The sequence below is a fragment of the Epinephelus fuscoguttatus genome, linkage group LG8, assembly GCF_011397635.1.
Source record: "Epinephelus fuscoguttatus linkage group LG8, E.fuscoguttatus.final_Chr_v1".
Taxonomy (NCBI): Eukaryota; Metazoa; Chordata; class Actinopteri; order Perciformes; family Serranidae; genus Epinephelus; species Epinephelus fuscoguttatus.
This window is the reverse complement of record NC_064759.1, coordinates 26870933-26883369: the sequence shown is the minus strand read 5'-3', so window position 1 is coordinate 26883369 and position 12437 is coordinate 26870933. Positions and strand designations below refer to the sequence as shown.

General features: G+C 38.4%; 1 protein-coding gene across 5 annotated transcripts in view; it reads left to right on the top strand.

Annotated features, from left to right (window-relative positions):
• Window positions 1-12437, top strand: part of LOC125893543 (F-actin-uncapping protein LRRC16A-like) — an 88535-nt gene that overhangs the window by 37536 nt on the left and 38562 nt on the right. For all 5 annotated transcript variants that reach the window (XR_007449897.1, XR_007449896.1, XM_049584274.1 and 2 more), the window contains exons 4-9: window positions 6656-6715; window positions 8980-9101; window positions 10643-10740; window positions 11020-11090; window positions 11428-11501; window positions 11771-11846. Coding sequence is in view for 3 of the 5 variants with exons in the window: in XM_049584274.1 (XP_049440231.1) it covers window positions 6656-6715; window positions 8980-9101; window positions 10643-10740; window positions 11020-11090; window positions 11428-11501; window positions 11771-11846 (501 nt within the window). In the remaining 2 variants the exon portion in view is untranslated. The remainder of the gene's footprint in view (window positions 1-6655; window positions 6716-8979; window positions 9102-10642; window positions 10741-11019; window positions 11091-11427; window positions 11502-11770; window positions 11847-12437) is intronic.

Sequence of the window (12437 nt, the reverse complement as noted above, 5' to 3'; positions counted from 1 at the left end):
CTGCACACTGTTGTTTCTCCTGCACTATCTATACTGCCGATCCTCCTGGTAGGAAAGAAAGAGTAACACTTCATAGTAGTTTCAAGATAGCATAACATCATCTCTTGTACCAGGTCCAGGAAATACTTAACAATTGCCCTTCAGATTGCTGTATGCCTTCCAGTCAATAAGAGATGCCTCCTGGGACAGTTTAAGTGATTGATTGGTATCTTAAAAACTGATTCATTGGTTTGCTGGAGGTAGAGGAGGCTGTAAAGAACATCCAGGCTGTCCCTGTTTCACATGACGTCATGTGTTTCCACTGTTCTGAGCTGCAGGTTCAGGATCTGTTTATGTAGGTGGCTGTGCATCTGTTTTCTATCTGTGTGCTCTTGTCTGACCTGGAGGGATTAGACACCTGCTTTATGAAGAACTAACCCCCCTCAGCAACAGCCCTCCTCACTTCTGCTGTTTGTCTCAGTCTGCCTCAGTCTCGTTGTTTCCACTCTGTCTTTTTCTGGATCTCATGACACATCTCTGGTGTACTTTCTCTTCCCTACTTTCGATGTTTCTCTTGTTTTAAACATGATAAGACATCTTTCTGCGGGGTGCCGGTGGCTTAGTGGTAGAGCAGGCGCCCCATGTACAAGGCTGTTGCTGCAGCAGCCTGGGTTCGACTCCGGCCCGTGGCCCTTTGCTGCATGTCAATCCCTCTCTTTCTCCCCCCTTAACGCTTGTCTGTCCTATACATTAAAGGCTAAAAAGCCTTATTGAAATCAGAATATGGCCAAGTGCAGTTTCTAAATCGTAGGAGCTGCAATTTTTTTTTTTTTTGTCACTACACGCCATTATAAATGAAGCATTGTGGTGCTGTAGAGATACCCCGGCCCACAAATCATATTCCAGATGTACGAGAACAGGCTAATTAGGTACAGACCCCAGCAAAAAATCACATAATCATTTTTATATATTCATTTTTAGTGAATATCTAATGCAAAAATGACCATTCCCATTAAAATTGTAACACGTAATATCTGTCAAAGTGATTCACAATATGATTTTTTGCATGTCATGCGGCCCTACTGTCTTGGTCTTGTTTTTCCACAATGGAAACAGAATCCCTCCTTTGTTGGCTCTCAGATTTTTCTATTCTTGCAGAAAACCTCTATCCTCTTCTCCTCTGGCTCTGCTTAGCCAGATTACAGCCACAGATCACCTCTGCTCTCCGTCTTTCATTTAAGCCATTCGTTCAACTTTCTCACTCTCATCCTCTCCTTTTCCAGCGATCCAGATTACTTACCTCTCTCTTCATCCCAGTCTCTTGCTCTGTGTCTTCCCTTTATCTGCCTGGTTTTCTTCCCCCCACTCAGCAATGTGCCAAAGGTCAGGAGGGATAACCTACAGTGTCTTAAATCAAACTGGATCTAATAGATTTTATCTTAAAAGTGATTGATTTTTGGTTTTCTCTTAAGGAACTCTCTGCAGCTAGGGATTATTTTCTTTGTCAGTTAATCTGTTGATTATTTCCTCGATAAATCTATTAGTTGTTTTGTCTAAGATTTAAGAAAATGGTGAAAATATACACAGAGAAAAAAAAATTCACATTTAAGGAGCTGGAATCAGAAAATTTTGACGTCTTCTGAAAATGTATTGTTTTTTTAAAAACAACTCCAAAAATTGCTTAAACTGATTCATAGATTATCCAATAGTTGGCAATTAATTTAGTAATGGATTCATCAATTCATCATTGCAGCTCTATTCTCATTATCACTTAATCTGCAGGTATTTTTTTTAATGAAAATGGCCATCAAAAATTTCCAGATCCAAGAAATCTGATTTAAATAGCTTGTATTGTGCATCCAAAAATCCTTAAACTCAAAGATGTTCGTATTATAATAATATATATATGAAGCAGTAAATCCTCACATATGAGAAGCTGGAATTAGTGAATATTTATCATTGCATGATTGATGGTTTAAGGGATGAACTGGTCAGTATAATAGTTGTAAATGGATTTTTTGTCAATGGAAAAATTGTTTGATTGACTGTCTCACTATTTTTCTTATTCATCCTTAAACATGTCAGATGAGTTCAATTCAAGTTTAATATTATTGTTAATTTATCCAGATTTTTTTTTTTTTAAAAAAAAGCTGAATGACATGCTTACTGCTCTCTTGATTGAAACTCTGTTTGACTTTACAGTAATACTAGAAGTGTAAGTGCTGTGTGGGTTTTTGCTGCATACTGCCATTTTTGAAAGATGACGCTTGCCAGCATCCATAAAAAAGGCTGACTGTTAAGAGTATTTGTCCTTGTATTGATTTTTCTGATGTGAAATCTATATTACAGTGGAGATGAGCCAACTGCAAATGAAGATTAGCCTCTGCTCACTGTTCCAAAACATTGAGCTATTGACTCTATACATCCTCTGGAGTTTCAGTTTTCCAGTTTTCTGCTAAAATCTGTTTTTGTTGAATCAAAACTGAGACAGTGTCTGGTGTTGATTTAGGCTTCTGGCCATTTAAATGTATTGTATAGGCTGTGTTTGTCTGTCATATGTTAGATGTAACTCTGCCTGGAATCCCAGTGATGCATCTGAAACACACAGGAGAACAATCAGTGGGTGGGATTTCATCAGCAATGCTCTTCTGAGCCCAAGGCCTTAAAATTAAGTTTATGGCAGTAGCAGTAAACCCTCAGTTAAACTCTTCACTCTGTATCTTTCTTCTCTCAGTAGAAGCTGAAATCCCCCATAGCTCTCTCTCATGCACTTCTCAGTGGGTTTTTCTCTGTCTGTGTCTCCGATTGATGCTATGGTTCTTCTTGAGAAGCTGCAGGGCCTTACAGTCTGTCAGTGTCTCCTCCCAAACATGCACAAAAACACTTTCAGTTATTGCTCCCTCTTTTCTGCCTCCTGTTTTTTCTGGAGCCTTTTATGATCAAACTGAGCAAACCACGTCATAGCTGAAATTTTGAACTGTGTTTAAAATGTTTAAAACTTGCTCACTGCAACAGGATCCTCAAGTCCACACTCTCAAAACCAATCTCTACATCAAACCATCCTCTGCATTAGCACATTAAAAGTTGGGGTTTATGTTAAAATACAACAAAAAGAAAAGTGGAGAAAAGTGGTTAAAATAACAGACGGACAGTAAACGAATGAGTGAACGATGCAATTATTCTGACATTTGGTTCCTCCCCACACCTCCCAGCATGACATCTTGCCATTGGCTAGAGCCCATATTTGTCAGCCTGCTCTCTGATCATTGGCTGGCACTATATTCAGTATGCTATCATGCCACTTTGCTGGCTGTGTGAATATGTGAATGACCTGATTGACCCCTTTCAAGTTAGGGTTAGACACTGTTTACTGCATATTGTAACACAGCCTACAGCAAATTGTTTGCAATACACAAGTCAACACAATACTGCTACTTGTGCTATACTGTACCATAGTATTATAGCCTCTTTGCAAAATAAGTGTTTGCACAGTTAAAAGACACGTGAAAGACATGTATTATAGTTCATTGCCTCCTTCCTCTGAAAATGTCTGATTGCACTTTCATACCATTTTCTAATTCTACAGTAAACATTGAACAAACTACATTTATGGCACAATTGACTCCAAAATATTGCAAAATGTGTGAAAACTTTGCCTAAATTCCCGACGGATTTGACCTGCTCTGTCTGTATTTGTCTTTTATATGATAATTTGGAGTTTTTCGCCTTTAGAGTAATATCTTAGTTTGAGTAAAGGTTCTATGTGCTGTTGATCATAAACAAATTTTGGTGAACAGTGGCCGCTGTGGTAACGTGAGATAATAATGAATGCTAAAAGTCAGAAAATCAGCTAAATGGTTTATTAATGGCAGATATACAGTACTATCTATCTAAAGTTTGCTGTCATTAGCCACCATACTGTAAACTATGGTCATACCAGATAAAGTTGTAACAGCTAAACTCCTGAGTGTGTTGAAAAAGTAACAGTGTGTTTTATTGCAACACAGAAATACATGAAATAGACAAGTTTGGTGACGCTTAGGGACAAAAAACACATGGTTAGGTTAAGAGAACAAAAAAAAAAAGTACTCACTTAAGTTTGGGAAAAGATAGTGGTTTCAGTTACACTAACTACGCACAGGACATAAGTGACATTAATTTAAATACTTTGTGTAGTTGTGTAAAATCACAGAACTTTGTCGACTTTTGGTTTCATATGGGACACAAACAGCTGTCTCCTGGTTAAAAATCCATGTACATTATCTTAACACATTGTGTGCCCACCACTGTGTAATGCATTGTTAAGACTCTGTGTCCATTTCACAAATTTCTGAGATCGAGCTGTTTATTCTCTTAAAGGAACCATGTGTTTTTTTCTTTTAGCAGTTATGTATGTATGCTTAAAAGCAATACAAAATTTTACCTTGTTCTGCCGTTATGTGCCTCCTTGTCTTTGCTAATAGCAAACTGTGTCACTTACCTTTATATGCCTCCGCGCCAGCAAAGGCATTATGTTATCAGGTTGTCCGTCCCATTCTCGTGAACAGGATGTCTCAAGAATGCCTTGAGGAAATGTATTTAAATCTGGCACAAGTATCCACTTTGACTCAAGGAAGAACTTATTAGATTTTGGGGGTCAAAGGTCAAAAGTCAAGTTTGTTGTGACGTCATCTGTCTCATTCTCATGAAATTGCTATCAAGAATGTATTGAAGGATTTTTCTTCAAATCTTGCACATACTTTCTCTCTGACTTATGAATGAATGGGGTAGATGTTAGTGGTCAAAGGTCAAAATTCAAAGTCACTGTGACCTTGCATCCATGTCATTCTTGCGAACGTGCAAGGGAATGGGGGAATTTTCTTCAGATTTAACGGAAACATCCACCTGGACTCAAGAATGTGCTGATTAGAATTCTGTGGTAGAAGCTCAAGGGTCAAGGTCACTGTGACCTCACAAATCATGATTTTAGCCGTAACCCAAGAATTAATTAGCTAATTATGACAACATTTCACACAAACGTCCAATAGGACATAGTGATGAAATGAGGACATTTTGTATCCAAGAGGTCAAAGGTCAACTTCACTGTGACATCATAATGTTCTGGATAAAACACTTCTCTGGCCATTATTCAGCTCCATAACTCAGGAACAGAAGGGGAGACATTTGGTCAGATACTGAACTGGTGACTCTAATCTTTGGTGCCCACCTTGAAACTGTGCTGAGTTTGTAGATCTTCTGTGCTGTCTGGGGGGAAGATGTGTGTAAAGCATCCATGTTTTCACAGACATGGATGTAAACTGTAAGTGTAGTGTAACGTGAGCGGTTCGCAGGGGCATACAACCACAAAGCGCTAATTTTAGTCTCATCTGGCTGAGCTTCAGTTTATTCTTAAAATAACTGTAATTTCCTGTTGAATAATCAGTACGCCCAGTAAGATTATTGAATGGAAATTATGGCATACTGTAAGCGAGTGCATGTTTACATGTGAATTTTTTTAGCTGGTAGACTGAACATGAGTGAGTAACCACAGGCAGTGCTGAAGTAAACATACACTGCATACTGTAGTCAGACAGTAGACAGACTGTCAGTAGACAGACAGTCTGCTTATCCTTTCTCTTCTCTCATCTGTGAGCCAAGCCTCAGGAACACTGAGCCCACCTGGAATAGTCTGGCCTTGCTCCCTGGCCTGCCCTCGGGCACTGTGCTGTATGTCTGTGTTTGAGAAAAAGACAGAGAGATGTGAAGAGAGTGCAGGAAAACCGTGTGCTCCGTATACTGTAGTTGGCATTTGTATTCACAGGTTCCCCCCTCTCACATTAAAGGAGATCTTTTCCTGTCCTTTTTAGGCATGGAAAGGCAGGCTGCTGCTTTTCTTTGTTTTTCTTTGTCCTGAAATTCTCTCTTGAAACAGAAATAGAAAATGTGGATGTAAGAATGTCCTGGTTGTCTTTAAGCAGACTTGTTTTGAAGAGCCTGTTTTAGATGTATATTAATAAATGAGGGGGAGGTCTTTTTTGATTGACTTTTTTTCAATTTAAACAATTCAGGGAGCAAATTGTAAATACTAAAAAGGAAAAATGCATTTGAGTCCTGTATTGTCTTACTTAGGTGTGACCACAAAGCAATTCAGAACAAATGTACCTTGCAAATGAGCCAGAAATTGAGCTGTGCATCCCAGAGTGGTTGCATTTTAAATGAATTCAGCTGGCAGAGATGAAATTCTGGATAGAAGAGATGATTTAGTACAACAATTAAGTGACTGTATCTCATCTTCCAATCTTTGTTTTCATTTCCACCCACAAATGTGTCAAATGCAGCCCAGAAAAGCCATGTAAATGTGTGAGTCAGTCTTTACAGGAGCAAAAAAGAAGACTACATCTCCACCTATTAATTATGGAGCAGACATATACACAACATTCCTCAGACAGACAGTCACTATACTATAATGTTGTTATTATTAGGCAGAGTTTCTCACACAGATACAGTCCTGTGTGCTTTCACACAAGCACATGATGGTGGTAACATTGTTTATGTCCTGTAATAAACATTAGCTCAACTAATCCTAAAATATTGTATAAATATATATTATATTCCTCCGTCCCATTGGATGATACTAGGCCATGCCCAGTGTAAGTATTTTAATGTTGATTTCTGTGCTCTTTATGTTTTTTCTTAGGTGGAACACTCCTTTAATTATCTGGAGATCCAGGGGATTGCTTGCAACAAGCCTACACAGGTACAGTACCTTGCACCAATATAAACAGTGTCCAGCACACAAATATTAAAGGAGTCATTTCACATTTTGGAGAATACATTTGAGTTAGACAACAAGATCTGTGTCACTCTTATCTCTGAGTTAAAGCAGCTACTGGTAACATTTATGAAAATAACTTGTGTTATATTGACTGAAACTGTCACTATATGTTAAAATAAGTACATGAGACAAGATCTGTGGGGGAAAAAAATCATGTCCTGAGCAGTCTCTAACGCAGCTGTGTGACCCAGCCACCATATTGAAATCAGCTGACTGAAATAGGCCAACTTTCTCCTTTTACAGCTAAACAGTACACTGAAATATGTTTTTAAAAACATTTGAGGTAAGGAAAAGGCAATGCGGACACAGATCTTGATTCATATTTCATGAGCGCTGCCGAGTTTGACAGATTGACTGAAGTTCACGTTGGGGATTTACATGATTATCAGCTGTGTTGAACTCCTCAGCTCTGACTGTTTTTTTGTTTTTGTTTTTGTTTTGTTTTTTTTCTCATGTGCAGTAAGGCCATTATAAACTCCATGAAACGATAGAGTAAGCAGTATGATTTGAGCATGAGTTTTCTTACACAGATCATAATAATAATTCTAATAATAGTAATTCTTTGAAAAAGTTACCAACTACAGCTTTAAGTATGGTGCGAAAGCCAAGAGAAAACTAGCTTAGCTTAGCATAAGCCGGGGGAAACAACTAGTTTCTAGGTTTCACAGCTGCCCTGAAATAACAAATTATTATCTTTAGATTAATTTTAGTGTTTGGATTAAAGACACAAAATACAATGTGTTGGCTAGCAATTTTTTGAGCTCTGAAAGGCCCAGGCTAGCCGTTTCTTCCTATTTCTAGTCTTTTACCCAACAGCTTACACCAGCTCCACTCCATAGTTAGTGTATAGACATTAGAGTATCAATCATCTCACCTAACCCTCAGCAAGAAAGAAAATAAGTGTATTTTTCCAGTGTGTCAGACTATGCCTTTAAATTGTACTTAATGAGCTAACCGTGGTTTGTCTGATGTTGTCTGTCTAAAGTGATTATGCTACTGTTACACACCATTCACCTTCATCATAAACAAATTGTATTGAAGTTTTGCATTTCACTTTCCTTTAAGATTTTTTTGTCAGTTAAGTGGGGAAGTTTGTAATGAATTTATTTACAATGACAGAACAGCAGAATAAACAAAAAAGAAAGCATGTGGCTGTATTGTATTGGGGAAGGATTTTCCCTGATACAGAGGGCGGCGTGCTACGTTCACCTGACATCTTCAGATGTGTGTTACACAAGGACCAAAAATACAGCTGCAGGGAAATGTCTTTTATTCATCCCTCCTCTCCAGTGATGTCAAAGATCAGGGTGCTGCTCTGGGCACCTGAACCTAACTTCTGCAGTTTAAGGACAGCACCTCCATTTGCAACAGATACTGGTGGGCAGAAAACAAAATCTGCTGGTATAATCCCCCCCAAAAAATGAGTTATGTATGAGATGCCAAAAAATGATCTGGTCCCAGAAATGTTTCCCATCTGGGAGGAGCTTCCATTTGGCATTTTGACCAGCAGTCAGTCAGCTGGATCTACCTACAAAATATGATAATCTGTCCCTAACCACACTGTCCTGCAGCTGAACCTCTCTCCCATTTATCTCAAGAGATGTCAGTCCTCTTAATATCTTGACTGATGGTCTCCCGTGTTTAATAAGTATCAGCAAGGATTATGTTAATTCTGGCCTATAGGGGAGGCATGTATCGCCTTGCATCAGCATTTGCATAATTGTGGTGAGCGCTGAAGTGGTTAGCCAGTCTTGGTAAATGTCATTAAATCTTTATTTTAACTCAAGACAAAGATGTGGTGTGTAGATGTGGTTGAGTGGGTAGGTGGATGTGTTGGTTTCATTCTTGTGGATTATGTTACTCCTGGGTGGATTCAGTGGAGTAGACCAGCAAAATGTGGAATATCAAATGGAAACCAAGGGAGTCAGCATATACATACATACATACATACATACATACATACATTCATAGACACATAATGCATTCACGTTGAAGCCTTTTACTTTTCGTATATGGTAGACTTTATTTTTTAAACCCAGACTGACTCAGTGGATTTAATAGAATAAAGAAAGACACATGACTAACTCTCTTTTTTTCACCTAAATAAGTACAACTGGGGTTGAAGCAGGTTTATGTGAAACCATGCATGTCGACATGCATGACTATTTAATGATGTGTCCTTTTAGCTGTTCATAGAGTACGAGCGTGGCTCCTTCTCCCTGAAGCTGCTCTCTACAGAGGAGGTCAATGAGGTGGTTGCTCACATAGGAAACTGTCTGCTGAGGATATGTCCCGGTTTGCCACCCAGGTGGGTTTCACCTCTGTGTGTGTGATTGTGTGTATTATAACATTTTATGTGCTATCTCATGGATTTATCTTAAATGTACCAGTCATGTTTACAGATTTGAATCCATCCTAATACAGACACAATCAGTCTCAAAGTATTTCTATTATCAATCTCTGTTTAAGTTTATGTGCATACATGCATTTTGGTTTTGCATTTCATACTGTATGTATTTACTAGGGGTGAGGGAAAAAATCGATACAGCTTGGTATCATTCATTGAATATATAGAAACATTACCTTTATCAGCTGTGGACTCACTGTAAACTGTCTCCACTGACAGCAAATAGTAACATCCAAGTACAATGGTTGAGATATCTTGGTGACAAGAGAGATACAAAATAGGTCATTTTGGGGTTGTTGTTTGGTTTTTTTTCGATCACTGATTTTGTGAGGTGTGTCTTTATATTGATTTTTTTTCTTTTTTTTTGTTTTTTGGAGGGAATAGGTTGTGATATCAATGCTAAATTGAAAAATGTAAAAAAAAAAAAAATTTTTTTTTTTTTATATTTTTCATGTGGCAATATCGTATCATCACACAGGGCCAAGTATCAATTTTTTATTATATAAATTATTAATGTGACAAATGCAAATTAAACATTTGGTAGCCGACTAGATTAATATATTGAGTTTCTTTTTCAGTCCACAAGATACATTTTGCTACTGCAAAAAAATGGCTGAAGTGACATGAACAGACTCAAAACTTTATCTTATTAAATAAAAAAAAGTTGACAAAGTTTTCCTTTGGGGACAAAATTTACATTTGAAAAAAGGTTAAAAAAAAAAAAAAAAGCAATATATATATCGCAATATATTGTATCGCAATACTCAGCACATTGCAACATATATAAAATCACAATAACATTGACTCAAGTATCGTGATAATATCGTGATCCTCTGGTGATGATGCCCTAAAAAATAACAGAAAACGTTTCTAACAACCAGAGTTAAACTGCCTCCACCAGACAGGCACACGCTTTTGACTTGATCTCTAGAAGTTGCTGTGGTTCAGTCACAACTTCAGTATACTGTATTTAATATCCAAAAAATGTCCATATATGTATTGTAATGCGGATGTGAATCTCATAAAATATGTTTAGTTGAGAACAGGAAGCATGAATATGAATGCAGAAATGATCACAGAGGTAAAACTATAAACTTTTATAACCTCGTCTTGCAAACAGGACAAAGTCTTCTACTTGGCAGAGAGGCTGATGTTTTTGTGTTTGAGCCGCAGTTGATTTAATGCACCGCTCGTTTTGTGTTTTTTGTTTTACAATAATTGTGTGGTTTAGTTAAATCTATTTACCACTGGAGTACACAGCAGCACTCAGCAACTTCCTGCTTTCAGAATGTCCATTGACAAGTAAGGCAGCGAGCGAGAAGCCTGGAGCTGCTTGTTGTAGAATCTCTTCGACAGATTAAAGGCTTTGGAGCATTTCATCAGCTACATTTGGGAAATGTAGAAACTGGATGACTAAATTCTGTTTAAATCTCTCTTCTCAGTAAAGTGATGAAGAAGCTCAGCATGGAGCCTCCAGACAGGCTGACCTCTCTGCAGACTCTGTGGGAGAACAACAAGCCTGCGGAGCCTGGACCTTGTGGTAAGAATATGTGACTCTCCAGTAATTGCTCTGTGCTTCTTCGTCCCAGTGCTGACATGGTGTATGGTGTGTGTGCACTGGGTTGGTGCAGTCAGTTATACAGTGAATTTGCATCAACGTTACAGCTGTTTTACACAATGACTTATAGCATATTGTGATGAAATTGATTGTAGTTTCAAATTACATGCGACTTTGCACAATCCATATCCCACAGCTCTTTCGTAAGATGGACTCAAGTTTCCGTGATTATATTTTTTATTGTGTTCCCCCTCTCTCTAGGCGGGTTTTCTCAGATGTACAGATGTGTTTGTGACTGGTTGGGGCTGCCTTACAAAGAAGAGGTGCAGTGGGTCAGTAATATTTGCATTCTTTTGTTGCACAGCACTGACACATCCTGGCTCAACTGTGCGTCAGAGCTGTTGGCTGGGTGACATAAAACTGCATAAAGCCCTTTGATAAATAACAGGATAGCCACAACAGTATTTGAATGTAGCACCAGTTTCCCTCATATCTTCATGCTCTCGCTCCTTCTTTTCCAAAACATAATAACTTTGTGTCTACCATATGTTTTTCTTCTGCTCTGTGCAACTGATGAGGCATATAGAAATCTTTATCGCTAGCAGATGTGTTTTTCTGATAAGAGACATGTTTGTTAACACTCGCTGTGGTTAATTGTTTCCTCTCCAGGATGTGGACACCATCTATTTAACACAAGACACCAGAGAACTCAACCTGCAGGACTTCAGCCATCTGGAGAACAGGTGAGCGCTGGCACAGACAAGTAACAGAAGTATAATATAACCATAGCAAACCAGCATAAGGTGAAGAAATGTAGGGGGAAAAAGGTGCAAGATGAGGCTGTGTGGCTGGAAACATTTGTTAGGATAATAGAAACACAAAAATAAGAGATAAGAGATGTACTGTAGGTGTAACATGATTCATTTTTAATGTAGAAATGTGCTCACTGCTCAAGAGCAATATATAATTGCAGCTATGACCTTTTCTTTCCTCCCTGTCTGCTCCTCCTCAGGGATCTGGTGGCCATAATAGCAGTGCTGGAGTTTAACCAGTGGTTCACCAAGCTCTCCACCAAGGACTACAAACTGGTTAGTAACACCTTTTCTCAGAATTCTCCTCTTGTTTGTTCACTAATCATATCTACTCAGTCTGGGGAAATCAAAAACACAGTTATTGTGTTCATATGATAGCTATCCATTAAGGACAATGAGCTAGATGATCCTCAGTTGTGTTTATGTTATACTCATGGTGTTTCAGTTTTGGAAAGCATGGCAGGGAGTCAGTGCAGGCCATGTGCTCTAAAGTATTTTGTCATGTTTGGAGTCTCTTCTGAGCTCCAGGCTTGGGGCTCGTACTTTTTTCTGGTCATGGTTATTTTGGAGGCAGTGTTTTTAGCATGTCATCCACGCCATTTCCATATCAATAAAGGTTGATTAAATATCACAGAGGCAATAAATAGTTCTACATTAACTCTTAAATTTCCCATCATGATTGTTTCTTTTTGTCTACTTCACTGTATTACTGTACATTATATTTGACAGACAGCATCACAGTGTTAGTTTGCTGCCACAAAACGGCAAAATAATCCAGATATAATCCCATCTCACAGTTAAGTAGTGAGGAGGATCACTGCTTAAGACAAATGCATAGACGCGTCTCTCCCTGTCTCCCTGCCTGTC